This window comes from Arvicola amphibius, chromosome 1, assembly GCF_903992535.2.
Source record: "Arvicola amphibius chromosome 1, mArvAmp1.2, whole genome shotgun sequence".
In the NCBI taxonomy this organism is placed as follows: domain Eukaryota; kingdom Metazoa; phylum Chordata; class Mammalia; order Rodentia; family Cricetidae; genus Arvicola; species Arvicola amphibius.
In genome coordinates, this window is record NC_052047.1 from 142,343,085 (window position 1) to 142,361,765 (window position 18,681).

General features: G+C 45.7%; 1 protein-coding gene across 1 annotated transcript; it reads left to right on the forward strand.

The window, feature by feature from the left end:
• The first annotated feature begins 726 nt into the window (after window positions 1-726).
• Window positions 727-17,445, forward strand: LOC119799766 (scavenger receptor cysteine-rich domain-containing protein SCART1-like). Its single transcript, XM_042054360.1, has 13 exons — window positions 727-787; window positions 1,319-1,645; window positions 2,256-2,567; window positions 9,547-9,861; window positions 12,347-12,652; window positions 12,794-13,111; window positions 13,218-13,532; window positions 13,610-13,924; window positions 14,205-14,270; window positions 14,350-14,664; window positions 14,777-14,926; window positions 16,626-16,766; window positions 17,264-17,445. Exons 1-13 carry the CDS (start codon window positions 727-729, stop codon window positions 17,443-17,445), a joined length of 3,123 nt encoding a protein of 1,040 aa, XP_041910294.1.
• Window positions 17,446-18,681: the final 1,236 nt, after the last annotated feature.

The following is an 18,681-nucleotide window of genomic DNA, read 5'->3' on the forward strand; positions in this document are numbered from 1 at the left end:
TTTTGCTGAGGATTCCCAGTTAGAAGACGGTCGCCCTCTTGTCTGTCTCCACATGGCTGGGTCCTGTCTCCTTCCTGGGAGTGGATATCCACTTCACTTCTCTTGCCTGTCTCCCTCCTCATACTTCTCATTCTTTCCCACCCAGAAGCTCCACAAACCTCCTGAACACCTTGTTGGTGGTGGTTCCAGCTTCTTTCATACAGTTGGAAAGTTTACAAATAACCTTTCATTTGTTAGCAGGCATTTCTGTGGACCTCTGGTGGAGTGAACTGGTAGGGGCCCTAAGAGAAGCTCCCAGAGGGGGAGAAAAATGTGTCGTGATGAAATTTTCAAGTCTATTTACTAATGACGGACCAATCATGGAAAGATCCCAGCCCTTGTCCAGGTCTTCTATTTGAGGGATGGAAAGATACTGTCTTGCTTGACTCCAGTTTCATGAGGCACAGCCATCGAGAACTTGCTGGGAGGCTTCTTGGCCCCCTTCCACCTGGGGTTGCGCTGGGTACCAGCTGCAGGAAGCACACTACTCGTGTGGCACAGTCAGTGAAAGCCTACTTTGGGTTTCAGATGCCAGCTCTGATGTCGGGGAGGCTCCCAGGGTGATTACAGGCTCTGGCTCTAAAACAGCATCATTGTAGATTAGAGCCCACCTTTTGCCTGGAGGCAGAACAAGCACCTATACCGAGACTATCAGTTTGGGGAGCTGACACTGCCGTGGGATCCAGAATGGCAGCATCCTCTCTGGCTCTGTTTCCCTTATTGCTGAACTGCTGGGCCCTCCCTCCTGGTGAGTGGACACTGCTGTTTACCGCTTGTCAGGGACGCAGGTGTGCAAAATACTGGCAATGGAGGTCAGCGGTAGCACAGTGCTGGTGATGTCTGATGCTTTATTTCTTTTTTTTTTTTTTAAATATTTATTTATTTATTATGTATACAATATTCTGTTTGCATGTATGCCTGCAGGCCAGAAGAGAGCATCAGACCTCATTACAGATGGTTGTGAGCCACCATGTGGTTGCTGGGATTTGAACTCAGGAGCTTTGGAAGAGCAAGCAATGCTCTTAACCACTGAGCCATCTCTCCAGTCCTGATGCTTTATTTCTTTGCGTTAGTTTCTGCTAGCTTCTGTTTTGCTAAAGCAGCCATTTTGATTCTGTGATGATTCTGTGATAATTAGAATATTCACAGTGAGGGAATCTAAAAAAAGAGGGAGTAACTGGTAGACAGTGACGATGAGTGAGTTTTCTAGTCAAGGAGAACTTGGAATGAAATCCCCACCCAGTATTTTCTCCATCTGACTCACGTCTTATCCCGGAAGGACTGACTGGGGAGGATGCCCTGAATCTCATAGATGGTACAGACCAATGTGATGGCCGTTTGCAAGTGGAGCACGGCGGGCATCAAGGCCTCGTGTGTGGTGACCACTGGGGCATGCAGGAAGCTTCTGCAACCTGCAGACAGCTTGGCTGCAGTCATGCACGCTCTACCTACCAGTATATTCTGAGGCCTGAAGAGATGAAGGCACCCTGGCTGTATGGTACCAACTGCAGCGGTGAGGAGACCACCCTCTGGAATTGTTCTCTAGGGACCTGGGGGCCCCTCAGTGACTGCAAGTGCCAGTGTGTGGTGTCAATTAACTGCGCAGGTGAGTCAGACAGGGGCTACTCAAATCCCTAGTCTCCCTGGGTCTCCTTTCCTGCCTTGGAGCTAGAGGCACTGAGGTAAGTGTCCAGGTGAGGATGGGTGTGGTCAGCTGAGAGCCTCTTGCCCCCAGAGAGTCCCATGGTGAGAGACCATGGGGGAAGCTTACCTTCTCTGTTCTAAAGAAAACCAGTTCTCACTCTCCTTGTTCCCCTTTTCAATATTTTTTTTTCCTGTATTTTGTTTTAAAGTCAGCCATTGGCTCTGAATATCACGGATGTACCTAGATTACCTCAGGAAACACCTAGGGGTCCCTGTACATTGTTACTGCACCAGACACAACTTAAGTCAGGGAGACAGGCCAGGTTGTGAGGAACGAGCCCTGTCCCAAGCTCTCCTGTGAGTTGCCGTCTCTCCCGTGCACGCCCTGTCTGTGATAGTATTCTGGGAGGATGGGCTCTGTTTGCCTGTTTTTCTGGGGTAGCAGTAAAGGTTAGCAACGCCACCAGGGATCCTGTGCACTTGCTTCAAACTAAAATTGCCAGTCTGTAGACCCTGATCATTGCTCTCTTGGCAGCGGCTTCTAGGAGTGGGTTTTTCTCCTGTGCCACCAGGTGCTAGCTTTCAGCAAGTCATACTGGCTGGAGGTGCCAGTCCATGTGCTGGGTCTCCCGAGTTGTTGAGTGGGTCTCTCCCCATCCTGAAGTGTGACCTGCTGAAGGAAGAGGCAAGTGTCCTGTGCAGAGACCTGGAGTGTGGCACGGCTCTGCAGTGGTCCAGAGCTCACCAAGCAGCAGGGACTGGAAGTCAAGACCAGAAATTCGTGTCTTGCCAAGGCACGGAGCCTAACACTTCCTTCTGCAAGATCAATGTGAACTTTGTGGAGCAGTGTGACCTTGTATCTTACACCCAGGTGGTGTGCACAGGTAGGAATGCACTATGATGAGTGTGTCAGTGTGGAGAGTGGGTGTCTCTATATGAGGAAATGGGATCAGGCATCTGCCCCACAGTACAAGGTCAACAGAATCTTAGTTATGTCATGGTCGACACCATTCCACACGGCTACCGGGAGCCATTGGCAGATCCCTCTGTGAGCGAATCTGTTGTTGGTGCTACTCTGCCCAGGATTTCTTTACAATTTGGACCTTGGAGCTGATGGACTGTTGGGTCAGTGCCCATCTATCCTGCTGAGTCAGAGCTACCCATTTCTTCCTTGAAGTAAAAGGGGAATGTGGTGGTCAAAATCTGTGTGGGGTCCATTCATGATTTGAAGGAAAGCAAGAGGAGGGGTTCTTGGTCTGTAGACCCCAGGACTTGTCCTATTGGTCTCTGTGCCAGGCCTGGTCAGATTGCCCTGTGTCCTTCCATTTCAACCTTTGCTTTAATTGTCATTTTATGGGGTGATTTCTGTCTGTTTCATTTTTTCATGAGTATTTAATAATTTTCATCATAGTGATCGGTCATATCCTTGATTTAATTTGTTGTTAGGTATATTATTTCCTGTTTCAACTGGCTGGCTTTGTTCTTACCTTTCTCAGGATCTTTATTATTGCTGTATAAACAAATATTAACTTCTAAATATTAATTTTATGTCCTGCTACTTTATTGAACTGTTTACTTAGCTCTAAAGGTGCTTTGGTGGAGTTGATGAATTTCATCATAGTAAATCATGTCTGTACATAAGATCTTCCTTTCATACCTTAATGTTTTTATTTGCTCTTTTTTTATTTTTGCTTTACCTTAAGACTCAGCCATACATTTGGCGAGAGGTGAAAGTGGACATGTCTGACTTACTCCTGCTGGTGGAAATGCTTTCATCCTTTCCCCGTTCAGGATGCTCTAGGCTGTGGGACTGCCATGCAGTTCCCTTACTGTGCTGTGCTACAAGCCTTCTACACTTATTTTTTGAGTTCCCACCTCCATGAAGACATTGCATTGGTTTACTTTAGAAACACTGAGAAAAATTGGTTTAAATCATTTTTAAAAATTATTTTAAAAGAGTTCTTGCTTAGTAAAAATAGTAGGACAACCCAGGTCTATAACCCAGGTCTGGATGTTTCTTTGTTGACTGGCATTTTATTGCCATTCAGTCTAGCTACTTGTTATTACTCTGTCCACTTTTAGTGGATTTCATGTATCCATAGATTATCATTTTCTGGACTTTGATACAGTTGTAGAAATATCTCATAAGGATCTCCTGCTTTTATGCAGAAGAATTTATGTCTTTTGAGTCTTCTCTGATTTTATGTATTTGGGATCTTTCCATTTATTTCTTGGTTAAGATAACTATAGGCTAATAAATTTTTTAACTTAAAAATGACTACATTTCACTGATAACTACTATTAGTCTTTGTTTTATTTATTTAGGCTTGATTCTTTATTATTTTTTCTTTCTACTAGCTGTATGTCTGGTTTAATCTTTTATTGTCTAGTTCCTTGAGTTAACCATTAGGTTGTTTGGGATTTCTTGCTGTAAGTTTTCTTGTTGGTATTGTTTCTACACTATTATATAGATGTTAGAAGTTTTGTTTTTTTGTTTTGATGCTAGGATAAACTTTATGGTCTTGTATATTGCTAACCACATACTTTAACATTGAAATATATCTAGCTTTATTTCACTGTGCTCAGTGAACAGACAAGGAAGGAGTTTCAGTTTTAGAGATTGAGAGTCTTTATGATTTATTCTGTCTTATGTATGATGGGAAGTGCTTTGTGATGCTATTAGTTGAAACAGTCTACAAATGTATGCCAAAACCATTGGTCTTTCTTCCCTGTTTATCTGTAGGTTTCCTGTGCTGATTACTTGTCTGGGAAGAGAAAATGATGATCGCCTAGTGATCAAATTATCCCCCCCCTTTGTATATAATTCAAGATACAGTACATGAAATGGTGCCACCCACATTCAGAGTGGTCTTCCCGTCCTTTTTAATTAACTAAGAGATTTTCTTTTGATTTCATATAGTTAATTTTGCCCAAGGTTTGTCAATCTTACTTTTTTCCTCAAAGAATCAACTTTTCATTTCATTGATTATTTCTGATATCTTTTGTTTGCTTGTTTGTGTCTATTTCATTAATTTCAACCCTTTTTGGCTATTTCCTCCCATCTATTCTCTTTTGTGTGTGTTATATCTTCTTGTTTTCTACAGCTTGCAGGTGTGTCACTAAGTTACAACATAATATCTCTCCAGTTTTTCAGTGGACACTAAGTGCTATGAACTTGCCTTTTAGAACTGCCTTCATTGTGTCCTATAGGTTTGAGTATGTTGTGTTTTCATTTTTATTAAGTTCCAAAATTCTCTTATTTTTGTCTTGACGTATTTTTTTTTCATTCAGTAGTGAGTTGCACAATTTCCATGAGTTTGTATACTTTTTTGCCTCTATTGTTGCTGATATTCAGTCATGATTCATAATGGTCAGATAGGATTCAGGGTTTTATTTCAATTTTCTTATGTCTGTTGAGGCTTGCTTTGAGCCCTAGTATGAAGTAAGTTTTGGAGAAAGGCCAATGAGCTGCTGAGAAGAAAATATATTCTTTTGTGTTGGGGCGAAATGTTCTGTATACGATGTCAAGCCCAAAGAAAACTCCAATCTCCCAAACTCCAAAAGGCAGCCCAAATATCTAGAAATGGGCTCAACTTGAACTATCAGAGGATTTCTGGTGGTTAGATAAAGCCAGCATTCCTCTGGAACTTGCAAAGTTATATCATGTCTACCAAAAGAAGTCATTTTCCTTTCCTCAGGCAAAATGGGCATATGGCTCTTCAGTTAACATATACCGGAGGTACCCATCAGTTAATCAAGGTCCATGCTGGCCTACAGGCCCCCTCAGTCCCTACTCACAAGTGTTTGCTACACATTTCAAAGCCCCCACATCAGTCTCCGGCCAATTTCTTTATGCAGTCACTCTTCCTTACAGCCCACGTATTCTAACTCGTGTCTCTGTGCTCTGCCCCTGCCATTGTCACAATTTTCTCTGTTGTCTACACCCTGCTATTCTCTCTTCTCTTGAGAATAGCCCTGGCCATGTCCAGTCTTCTGTTCATGCTCAGTCTACTTTCTCTCTCTGCTGTGGACTCTCCCGGATTCCTCTGACTGTTCTCTCTCACATCTGCAATAAAACCTTCCCATACCATGGAGTGGTTGCATCATTAGTTTAGGTACATTGTTATGACATTGTTTAATTCTAGCATTTCTCTGTTCAGGATTTGTTTGGATGACCTGCCTGTAGGTGAGAGAAGGTATTGAAATCTCCCTGTATCAATGTGTGTGGGTCAATATGTGATTTTAGTTGAGGTACTGTTTCTTTTGTGAACTTGGGTTCCTTTTTTTTTAGTATAAATATTTAGAGTTGTCATATCCTCTGGGTGGATTTTTCCTTTAATGAGTGCTTCATGTTCTTCCTTAGCTCTTCTGTTTAGTTTACCTTTTTTTTTTTTTTGATTTAACACTTTCTTTGACTGGGGTGTCCATATCTTCTACTTATCTTTGAGACCTGAACTTCTCTTTTCACATCTTATACTTCATTGGTGAGGCTTCTCTTTGAAGTTTTTGTTTGGTTTCCTAAATTTTCAGTCCCAATTTTACTTTAAGTTTTTTTTAAGTGAGTTTATTTTGACTTTCTTTTCTTGAACTCTTTTCATTATTTCACTCAACTGTTTCTTTGTGTTTTCATGGCCTTAATTCAGGAATTTATTCATAACCTCTTGAAGGTACTTGGATATATTTGCAGTTGCTACTTGAAGTTCTTGTCATATGCTTCAGCTATATTGCATTTTTCTTGGCTTACTTTAATGAAGTAACTGGGTTCCTTGGAAGCATATTGCCATGGCTGTTCATGTTTGAGTTTCTGTGCTGGGGTATAGGCATCTGGAGTTGATGAATGAGTTGATTCTAAAGTTTGTTTTCTGGTTTTGTCTTCATTGGGTGTGTGCTCCATTCTTTGGTTTTTGTTGCTCCTTCTGGATCTTAGGAAAGTGTAGTGACTGCAGATCCCTTGGTAGAGAGTGCTTCTTCAGGTCAGGTGGTGCTGAGAGGACTAGATGATCTGGAGAGAAGTCTGAAAGGGCCTTTGGGGAAGAGTGAGGGGCATCCTGCCCACACAAGCTGTGAGGATCCCAGGGAGTTGGTGGTGTGGTTGGAGGGGTGGATCCTGCAGGTGGGCTGCAGTAGGACAATGGATGTATCTGGAAAGACAGTGACCATAGAATTAGAGGACCTAGGGACTCTACCAAGAGTTGGAGTTTCTACTGAACGGAGTTCAGTTGTAAGGATGGGAACCTGAGAGCCAGATGCCAAAGTGTCTTAGGGTTGCTCTTGCTGTGATAAGACACCACCATCAAAAGTAAATTGGGAGAAAAGGCTTTCTTTCACTCACAGTTCCATATAACAGTTTATCATCAAAAGTAGTGAGAGCCGTTCCTATTCAAGCAGTGTCTGGAACCTGGAAGCAGGAACCGATACAGAGGCTGTGGAGAGGTGTTGCTTACTGGCTTGCTCCCAGTGGCTGGCTCAGCCTGCTTTATTATAGAAATCAGGGCTATCAGCCCTAACCCACAATGACCTGGGCCCTCCCACATCAATCAATAATTAAGAAAATGCTCAACAGGCTTGCCACAGCCAAATCTCATGGAGGCATTTCCTCAGCTGGGACTCCTTTCTCTTAGAGGACTCTAGCTTGTGTCAAGTTGATGTAAAACTAGCGAGCACAGTGAGAATGAAGAGATGGTAACGGAGAACCAGAAGAGTGGTGAGAATTGCCTACTCGACACTAAGGTTAATTATTTTATTGGCACACACCCTAATATTCTTTGTAATTTTTTTTTGAGAATTTCATGTACGAATTTTGTATTTATATAATTCCTCCCCTTCTTTTCTATTTATCATGTCTCTTCCACTCCTTCTCAAACTCCTGATTTCCTATTTCTTGATTATAATTGTTAAACATATGCATATCAGTTTATAACCACACCCTGCTGAGATCATTAGTGTTGCTCATGTGTTCAGGGCTGATTCTTGGGACTGGCTAGCCTATCAGGGGTCTAGTTCCTCTTGAGAACCGATTCTCCCTCTCCCATCAACCAACAAGTGCCTGTAGTTCCTATTCTAGGGATGAGGCCCAAGAGAATTTCCCCATCCATGTTGGCATGTCAATTGGTGGTGTCATTTTTAGGTATTCTTTCGGTATTTTTTTGGTGATCTCTTGGGTACAGCTTCTATGTCATTTATAGAAGACACTATCTGCAGCTCTATCCTGGTCCTCTTAATAGTTTTAATAAGAAACCTTAAATTTTTTATTTGACTCTAGATGCTCCAACTTATGCAGAAAGTTCTGGATATACCTTTTTATTTGCTGAGACCTGTCAGCACAATTGAAGTTCATTACCTATTCCTTGCACACGAACCAGTCAGTCCAGAAGAAGGAAATGGAGATCGTTGCATACTCCGCCTCTTAGAAACAAATGTGTGAAATCAAATGGTGTGGATTCATTGAAAGGTTTCTTTGCAGAAAACCAGATGCAAACTCACAGGGCACAATTCATCAATGTGTATTGTGTGTTTCCCCCTGACATTCAATTGCTCATAATGACTCACCATTAAGTAGACGTATGTGCCATGTTTGAAATGGTGGCATCATATCTACTTACTCAGTTGGTCATTAGTTTTTTTTTTTTTTATTTTTCGAGACAGGGTTTCTCTGTGGCTTTGGAGCCTGTCCTGGAACTAGCTCTTGTAGACCAGGCTGGCCTCGAACTCACAGAGTGTCCATCTGCCTCTGCCTCCCGAGTGCTGGGATTAAAGGCGTGCGCCACCACCGGCCCGGCTTGGTCATTCGTTTTTATACCAGCCTCATTGTATGGACTTTCTTGTGTGGCTACCTTGTAGGCAGGCATGTTTCCATAGGGAGTTATGTATCCCTGATGGCTATACATAGGACAAGTATTCAGATTTGGGGATGAAATTACTAAGTCTTGTCTCTTCATTTTATACCGATCTTAGAAGTGCTCAGACAGAGTTTCTGTTTGAGGCCGAGAAAGGTTCTTGCTGTCCTTCTTGGTTCTGGACTTAGTAGCTGCAGCCTCTGTGACCTTGTTAGGTGGAGGATCCTGGACCTCCTTATATCTGGAGCTGTATTGCTCTGACTGCTGGAAGTATCAGACTGATGGCGCTGTCTGGGCCCTGGCACAGAGGATGAGTGACAGATGAGTGCCCTGATGTGGGGCAGACTCTCAGGGTGCTTATGGTCTCAGGCCCCAGGGCACTACCACTCTAAATTAGAGTGATATCACTCTAAATAGGAGGCAGAGACACTGGTACCTTCCAACCAATGCAACAGGTAGTGTGCAGAGGTAGGGATGCTTCACCCTGAGCATTTTAGTCTAGATGTTGGATATCCCGAGATGAACAGAGGAGATTTATCTATCTGTCTCCAAACACAGAGTCAATAGAATTCTCTCCCTTGAAGTGTTTGTCACCATTTCTCCTGAGAGGTGATTCAGGGTGGTCCCGGGGTGTCCTTGGATAGTGTCATTGTACTGTGTGTTCTGCCCATAGCTCATGTCTAGTCTGCACTCTGGGGTTTGAGGAGCTATTGGGGTAGAGCCCATTTGCCTTGCTTGTGATGACATGGGGCCCATGTCTCTCTAGAAGCAAAAATACTAGGAGAGTATTTATGGTCAGAATCTGTGTGGGTTCCAGTTTCCAAGTGAGGGATGAGGAACAGTTTCAACATCCTTTTGTAGACCTCAGAAGTTGCCTTGTGGGCCACTGTGTCAGGATCAAGGGAGGCTGTCCCTGTCCTCCTATACCATTCCTCACTGCGGGGACTGGGTGGCAGGCATCACTTCACTCCAGTGACCTGCAGGAACCCTGCCTTGACCTCACTTGCTTCATAGTGTTTGTCTTCAGGTCATGTGGAGGCCCGGCTGCTGGGTGGCACACACCCCTGTGAAGGACGCCTGGAGGTTCTTCGAGGACTTACCTGGGGCTCTGTCTGCTATGATGACCTGGACCTGCCCATGGCCCACGTGGTTTGTCAGGAGCTGGGATGTGGCACTGCTGTATCCATACTCGAGGGTTCCCACTTTGGCCGTGGATCAGGGCCTGTGTGGACAGAGGCCTTTCGCTGTGTGGGCAATGAATCACTGCTCTTCCATTGCCAGAGGGAGCCTGGGCACCAGTGTGGCCATGATCGAGATGCTGCACTAACCTGCTCAGGGGAAAGTGAGTCAGTTCACAACCTAGAAGGGTGTTGGGTTGTGTCAGCAGGATCAGTAATCTGAGTGATGGACTGTGATGGCCATGCATGGACAGCTGTGGGCGGTGCTCAGGACTTGTGTTCTCTCCTGTCCTGGAAGTTTCATGGTCTCTTTTTCACCTTTCTCTCCTCTCGTGTATCTTCTTTCCCTTTTGTCTGCTTTCCTTTTTCACCTTTGGGGAAATGACTGCACAGCTGTCACAGATCTCAGAACAGGGAGGAGTTTGGGGGTAGTACTGATGGTCCCACATATTCTCTACGGCAGGCCTTGGTAATACATGGCTCACAGCCCCACCATGTGTGTTGTTTCCCTGGTGATGAGGTCCTTTTGTATACACAGCTCAACTTTGCTTCATTCCAACCAGTTTTCTGCCTTGTCTTGTTCTTTGGTGTCACATCTAAAGTCTGACTTTACAAGTCCAAGGAGGCCTGCTCCCCTCGATGTAGGTCTTGTGCAATTTATCTTTTAAGATGTGTATTCTGTAAAATATTTCCTGTGTTTAATTAACACGTACTTAGTGTCTGTATTTAAGGGGTGCAGTCTGACACGGTAATTCATGTTATAATGTGCACTGGTCAGGTCGGGGTAACTGGCATATCTGTCATCTCAGACATGACGTTTTTGTTGAGAACATTCAACACCTTATCCTCTAACTATTTTGAAATATTCCACAAGTTGTGGTCAGCCACATTAGAGAGCATTATAAGTCCAGTTGTTCCATGACACGTTTAACTGTTCTCCCTCAACTCCCCAACCCTCTCTTCTTGGCTCTGGTAAGCATATGTGATTCTGTCCTGTTGTTCCATCAGCATCTTCCTCATGAAGATGAGAATTTGTGTTTTGTGTCACCTGGTAACTGATTTATTTTGCTTAATGTCTTCTTTTCTGTGTATATTCCTCTAAATGGCTGAGTTCAGTCTTTTCAGTGGCTGAGATACCTATCATCTTGTTCATACACACTGTCTTAGTTAGAGTTTCTATTGCTATGACAAGTCAGCATGACTGTGGTAACTCCTATAGAGGAAAATATTTAACTGGGGGTGGCTTACAGCTTCAAAAGTTTAGTCTGTTATCATGGTGGGACATGGCAGCATACAGGCAGACGTGGTGCTGGAGAAGGAGCTGAGAGCTCTATATCTCAATCTCCAGGCAACAGGAAGTGAATTGTGTCATTGGGAGTAGCTTGAGCATAGGAGACCTCAAAACCTACCCCAACAGGGACACACTTCCTCCAACAAGATCATAGCTACATCAACAAGGCCACACCTTCAGATAACGCTACTTCCTGTGGGCAAGCATTCAAACGCGTGTGTCTATGGAGCCCATAGCTATTCACATTATCACACTCCATGCTTTCCTTACCAAGTCACTCTTTAAGGGATACCTAAGTCAACTCCATGTCCCACTGTGGATAGTGCTGAAATAAACACATAAGGGCCTTTGTCTCTTCCACATGCTCTTTTGAGTGCTTTTGGCTAAATGACCAGAATTGGGATTATTGACCTATGTGGCCATTCTGTTCCTGATTTTCCTAGGAAGCCTCATATTGAATGTATAGCTTTAGATACTGAATGAAATTCAGGATTTTTTTTTAAAAAAACAAACCGAGATTGGTTCTATCCCTTTCTTTTCAGTACGTTTTTTTATAGACATGCTTATCTGCTTAGGGGTACCCCAGAGGTCTCCAGGGCACTGTTCATTTGGGATAACATCAGTGGGTCTATCATTATGTTCCTTGATTCTTCTGTTCTGCCCACGTCTACCCTTAAATACCTGCAGTCATATCCTTGGGCCACACAATTTTCTTTTTGGTTCAATTCATCACTCCTGACAGTTTGTTGAGATTCAGTTTACAGGGACATTGCTCAGAGTCCTCACATTTTCCAGTTCTTTTCATGGTTTCATGGAGCAGATTAAAGACTGCGTGTTTAGGATTGTGTGGTATGTTGCTTTTGGAACTTCTTTTCATAGGTAAAATGGTTATTGAGGCAACACAGAGAGATTTCCTTTAGTGATCAGAAAAAACTATTCTCTTAGTCTGTAGGTTAATACTCTGTTGTATTACACTGCCTGGTATCCAGGCCACTTAATTGTCTAGTGTTCATACCTGCTTGTGTGTAGCCAGCATTGAAGGCATCATCGCACTAGAGATGTCCCATATTCAATTTCAAGAAATTTGATGCTTCTAGTTTTCCCAGCATGATCCCCGAGTTAGGAAGGGTAGAGGTGTCAGGGATGTGAGGGTTTGGGGAGAAGGGATGGAGTTGTGTAGGGCCGGGACACAGGAGCTACTTAGCCTACCTTCAATAGCAGCACCCTGCAAAGACACTCTCCTGCTTAGTCTGTGTGTGCCCAGTTTGCATGTGTCCTGTGTATAAGAAACTCACATTGAACGTGGGTGTCTGCAGCTCTGGGATGTGGAGATTTCACTGATTCCAGCTTTTTCTTAGAGTTCCGGCTGGTCAATGGCAGCAGCCGCTGTGAGGGCCGTGTGGAGCTTCGGGTAAAGGAGAACTGGCTGCCCCTCTGTGCTGCCCACTGGGACTTAGCAGACGCCATGGTGCTCTGCCACCAGCTCAACTGTGGCCATGCAGTGGCCATACCCCACCGAGGACACTTTGGAAATGTGAGGGAACCTATCTGGACAGATGTGTTTCACTGTGTGGGGACAGAGCCCCACTTGCTGAGCTGCCCAGCAAGCACCCTAGGGGCCCAGGCATGCACCGTGGAAAATCCAGCCTCCGTTATCTGCTCAGGTGAGTGCAGGCAGTCATGGGACTGTGAAGGAGAAGGTAAGCAGGACTGATGAACAGAGGCGGGAAAGGGTTGGTAGGATGAGGATAGGTGAGGCTCTTCGATGCAATGGTCCTCTGCCCTTCAGAGTTTCTCTCTGTCAGGTCTCCAGGACGCCCTGCGGCTGAGGGATGGACAGAGCCATTGCGATGGGCGAGTGGAAATCTTCCTGGATGGTGTGTGGGGGCGTGTGCTGGACAGCGCCTGGGACCTGCGTGATGCTGCTGTGGTGTGCCGGCAGCTGGGATGCGGTGAGGCACAGCGAGCCTATGATGCTCCAGCACCGGGCCACAAGACAGTCCCTGTGGGTTTGAGCCTGGTGCGGTGCTTGGGCTCTGAGACCCACCTGACCCGGTGCAATGTGTCCGTGTCTCAGCTGGTGACTGCGGGGACTTTGCAGGATGCGGGCGTGGTATGCTCAGGTGAGTGTGAGTGTGGGGTGTCGTCTTCTTCCCTCTCCCCCCACCCTGGGTTCCTGCTTTGTTCACGTAGTCCAGTGTGCCCTGACTGGGTCTCTCCTCTCTGCAGGGAGCTTGCGCTTACGGTTGGCAGAGGGTAAGGGCCGCTGTGCTGGGCGTGTTGAAGTGTTCTATCAGGGCACATGGGGCACTGTATGCGATGATGCCTGGGACCTGCGCGATGCCCACGTCGTCTGCAGGCAGCTGGGCTGTGGCTATGCCCTCAGTGCTCCCGGGGCTGCCCATTTTGGAGCAGGTACTGGGAGCATCTGGATGGACGAACTGGGCTGTCTGGGTGAGGAGGCTGCTCTCTGGGAGTGCCCGTCAGGAGGCTGGGGCCAACAAGACTGTGGGCACAAGGAGGACGCAGGCGTGGTCTGTTCAGGTGGGTGCTACAGGTCCAGCTTGAGGCATCCCAGTCCTCCCCAACTCTGCCTGGCTGACTGGGCCCTCTGTCTGCAGAATTCACTGATATAAGGCTGCAGGAACACAGCCAGGCATGCACAGGACGTCTGGAGGTTTTCTACAATGGGACCTGGGGTGGCGTGTGCCAGTCCTTGAACGCTGCCTCTCTGAGGGTTCTGTGTGGACAGCTGGGCTGTGGGTCCCAAGGGCAGCTGCTGGCTAGGCCCAGGAGCTCGCCTACACTTGAGACTGTCTGGTTGAAGTCCATTCAGTGCAGAGACAAGCATGACAGGTCCTTGTGGCAATGCCCCTCGGAACCCTGGAACAGGCATTCTTGCCTCAGTGGAGAGGAGGCTTGGCTGGTGTGTACAGGTGAGCTGTGTTGTGCGTTTCCAAGGGGGTCTCACTGGGGCTCTGGGTGAGGTGTGGATCAGAGAGACTCAGCTCAGGATCCTGTTGCTTCCTGTTTCTCCTAAAGATGGTTCAGAGAGGGAATAGTGTGGAATCCTCAGGCTTTGTGGCTCTCCTTTGAGACCTAGAGATTTTTTTTCTCCCTCTAGTTATGGGGAGACAGCATGTGGGAAAGAAAGTAGTTCCTAGATTTTAGGTTCCTGAGCTTGTGACATTGGTATGTTTCTTAATTCCCACACAGAAAAGACAGAAGTTTCTCAGGATATGGGGCAGGTTCCCAATTGCTCGTCAACACTTAGCTGCCCAGGTAACTCTCTCCCTCCACAAGTCTCCTAAGAACCTATCAGCCCGAAAGCATCATGCACTGATTGTTGACCCCTTTCCAGAGGAAGGTGCACTTCGTGTGTTTGGGGGTGAGGATGGCTGCTCTGGACGAGTAGAATTCTGGCATGCAGGCTCTTGGGGCACAGTGTGCGATGACTCCTGGGATCTGGCAGATGCGGATGTTGTGTGCCGGCAGCTGGGCTGTGGTCTGGCCGTAGCTGCCTTGCACAATGCTGCCTTTGGGCCTGGTTCAGGGCCTATATGGCTAGATGACGTGGGATGCCGAGGCAGTGAGACGTCTCTGGGAGCCTGCCAGGCGGAACCGTGGGGCTATGGAGACTGCTCCCACAAGGAGGATGCTGGTGTACGCTGCCTAGGTGAGTGAGACAGCACACAGTGGTGGGGAGAGGAAGGCCATATTGATATTTCTGGCCATTTTCTACCCTTGAGCACAGGACCCCAATGTTTAGGGTACCATTGGTGCTCCAGGGACAGATTGCCACCCTCTGTCCTATATAGCTCATGCTGACCTGGTGGCTGCCACCCACAAGGTATGGGTCCATCTGTATTGTTGGAAGGTGGTTGGTAATACTCCAACCTGCATTTCTTTTGCAGACATCTCTGGGACCGTGACACCAGGTAAATGGCTCTTTGTTAATCCTTCCCTCCGCTCATCCATCATTACCTGGAAAGCCTGCAAAGGCACCCTTTCCTGACCTTTCTTGAGAACCGCTGAGGCTACATGCTACGGGCACACTTTGCATCAGATATCAATCTGTGGGGATGATCTCCCAGTCTGTGATGGAAACTGCTCATCTCTCCTGTGCCTGCTGGGTGGGAAAACATGGGGGACCAAACTCCTGGGTCATAAGCAGCCCCTTCTAGGAGGCTTTAACTCGCAGACTATGTGGTTTTGTCAGAGTAGGCTGTATCCTACTGGACAGCATGTCCATACCAGAGCAGAGGGAAAGACAATGAGAACCCCCACATGGACTTTCTCCCTCCCTCAACCTAGGACTGAGCACTTGGGTCCTCTTTCCTGGGGCATCTTGCCCTGTTAGCACAGATGATTTTTTTCTTTTTATTGTTTATTGAGCTGTATATTTTTCTCCACCCTTCCCTTTCTCCCTTCCTCCCTTTCTCCCCTATCCCCTTCTATCCTGTTCTATGATCCTCACACTTCCACTTTACTCAGGAGATCTTGTCTTTTTCTATTTCCTGTGTAGATTAGGTCCATGTATGTCTTTGAGTCCTCTTTGTTGTCTAGGTTCTCTGGGTTTGTGAACTGTAGGCTGGTTTTCTTTGTTTTATGCCTAAAAGCCACTTATGAGTGAGTACATATTATATTTGTCTTTCTGGGTCTGGGTTACCTCACTCAATATGATGTTTTCTAGATGCATTCATTTGCCTGCAAAATTTAAGATGTCACTATTTTTTTTTCTGCTGTGTAGTACTCCATTGTGTAAACATACCACATTTTCTTTATTCATACTTTGGTCGAGGGGTATTTAGGTTGTTTCCAGGTTCTGGCTATGACAAACAATGATGCTATGAACATAGCTGAGCACAAGTCCTTGTGGTATGATTGAGCATCCTTTCGGTATATACTCAAAAGTGGTATTGCTGGATCTTGAGGTAGGTTATTTCCTGATTTTTCTGAGAAATCGCCATACTGATTTTTAAATTGACTGAACCGGTTTGCATTCCCACCAGCAATGGAGGAGTGTTCCCTTTACCCCACATCCTCTCCAGCATAAGCTGTCATCAGTGGTTTTGATCTTGGCCATTCTTACAGGTGTAAGATGGAATCTCAGAGTTGTTTTGATTTGCATTTCCCTAATGGCTAAGGATGTTGAGTATTTCCTTAAGTGTCTTTCATCCATTTTAGATTCTTCTGTTGAGAGTTCTCTGTTTAGGTCTGTACCCCATTTTTCATTGGATTATCTGTTCTTTTGATGTCTAATCTCCTGAGTTCTTTGTATATTTTGGAGATCAGCCCTGTGTCCAATGTGGGGTTGGTGAAGATCTTTTCCCATTCTGTAGGCAGCTGTTATGTCTTGTTGATCATGTCCTTTGCTTTACAGAAGCTTCTCGGTTTCAGGAGGTCCCATTTATTAGTTGTTTCTCTCAGTGTCTGTGCTACTGGGGTTATATTTAGGAAGTGGTTATACATGATGATTTTACATGAGCAGTTACCTGCTAATGTAACACTGATGCCAAGCTGTCTTGGGTTGCTCATGGGGAGGTTGATGTCCTCCAGCCTGAGCATCAGCTTGTCCCAGGAGGCCCAGGTACATAGTATACACTTTTACTCATTACCTGTTTCTGTGCTCCATAGGCAATTCTTTGGCTTCTCCACCACCTGTTCCTGAGGTCTGGACCCTGCCTGAGATTGCCAGCCTGGTCCTCAGCTGCCTCCTGGGCATAGTTTTTCTGGTCCTGGCTGCTCGGTGGTGTTGCAGCAGAGCCATCAGCATGGGTAAGGAACAAGCTGGTAATGTGTCCCGAAGGCAGTGGAACAGAAGTGTAGGGGAAGCGTTGTGAGACTCCAGCTACCACAGGCCCTCTCTGTTCTAATTATTGTCCTGAATGCTGGCAAGCCTCCATGATAGCCAATGCTGAGTTAGTATAGGGAGATTCCTGGATTATTATGGTCTGGAGGATTCTGGGTTTGTCAACTGTGCTGAGGACATCCTGCAGGTACACAATGGACTCTATTGCCTCACCCACCATTGCTTGTGCTGTCCTGACTGAGATCTTTCACAGATGAGCTATGGACCTTACACTTACATGTCCTACACCAGACCTTTGAGCATTGTGTATTCTGAGCAGTAGAGATCTCATTGAGGGCACCTGCAGTCATGGGTGTCTCCCTGTATCTGGGTTCTCAGCATGCACAAGAGCCACAGGAACCTGAGGGGGTGGCTGAGGTTTTAGCTGTGCTTCTTTTGGAAAGTTCTGGTATGATCTCTGCAGGTTCAGGAGCAATGGGGCAGCTGTCCTCAGATGCTGTCTATGAATACATTGAAACATTCCCTATGGAGGAAAGAGCAGAGGAGTCAGCAGCGTCCCAGGGCCTGGTGCAGGATGAGGATTATGATGATGCAGAAGAACCCGAGAACAGCCCTGCGGAAGATGTGGAGGCTGGGTACCATTGAGCTGGACTAGTGTGTACCTCTGTTCCCTGAGTTCCAGTGCACCCTTCCTCATAAAGTGGTTCACTGTGGCCTGAGGACCAAATGGGTGTCTCTCCCTTTAAATATAGATGGAGCTGTTTGCTGCCTGAATGCTGATGCTGATGCTGATGCTGAAGCTGAGATAGAAAACTGTGATGGCCCCTATCGTCAACAGATGATCTGGCCATAAACCTGTACAAAGTGTGGTATCCTCCTCAGAGACTATAGTCTTCCCCGTCCCCATTTACCAAACTGATGTCATTAAACTGCTTTCTACTTAGAACTAATTGTCTGTCTTCCCTAGAACTGTTTTCACAGTCAGACATAAAACTTGTCTTCTGAGCCTCAGGCACCACCTGACCTTGAACTTCACTCCTGTGAGTAGGGTTTGTGTGTTCCACACAGTGTTCTAATGCTGTGAAGAGACACCATGACCACAACAACTCCCATGAAAGAAAGGCTTTAACTGGGACTTGCTTACAGTGTCAGATGTTTAGTCCATGATCATCATGGTGGGAAGCATGGTGGCAGGCAGGCAGACATGGTGCTGGAGAGGTGGCTGAGATGTCTACATCTGGTAAGCAGCAGGAAGAGAGAGAGAGAGACTCTGGGCTTGGAAAAATGGGCTTTTTGAAACCCAATAGTCTCCCTTCCCCTCACTGACACACTTCCTCCAACAAGGTCACACCTCTAATCCTTCCAAATAGTGCCACTCCATGGTGACCAAGTGTTCAGGGCATTCTTGTTCAAACCACTACAGACAAATACTGACCATCTCCATCTAGCTACTACCTCTATGCCCAGACCAACCTGGGGCCACTTTTCCCATCAAACCCGTCACAGGACCATTGCCAAGGCATTGAAGTTGAATTTGAGATTCAGCAGAACCAGGGAACTCTAGGCAATGTAGCCTGAGACGTCTTTTGCTGATGTTCTGTGCATTCCAGAATGCTCAGAGCTCACAAGCAGGGACAGAGTGATGATACAGGGACAACTTGAAATAGTAAAATTGATAGAGAGAAGATTTATGTAGCAGCATTTCAACTGCATTTTAATATTACTGTTATTAATTATATATTATATACAATATATATTATAATTACACAATACAATATGTATTATAATAGTATATCATATATTAATACATTAATATTATATCATCTCCTTTGTTTATGAGAAATTCATTGAAAATGTAAAGTATATAAGATTGAGAGGTAT

Coding starts and splice junctions, on each gene's coding strand:
- LOC119799766 (XM_042054360.1), top strand. CDS start 727: ATGGCAGCATCCTCTCTGGCTCTGTTTCCCTTATTGCTGAACTGCTGG. Junction 2,568..9,546: donor CACCCAGGTGGTGTGCACAG/GTAGGAATGCAC, acceptor GTTTGTCTTCAG/GTCATGTGGAGGCCCGGCTG. Junction 13,112..13,217: donor TGCGGGCGTGGTATGCTCAG/GTGAGTGTGAGT, acceptor TCCTCTCTGCAG/GGAGCTTGCGCTTACGGTTG.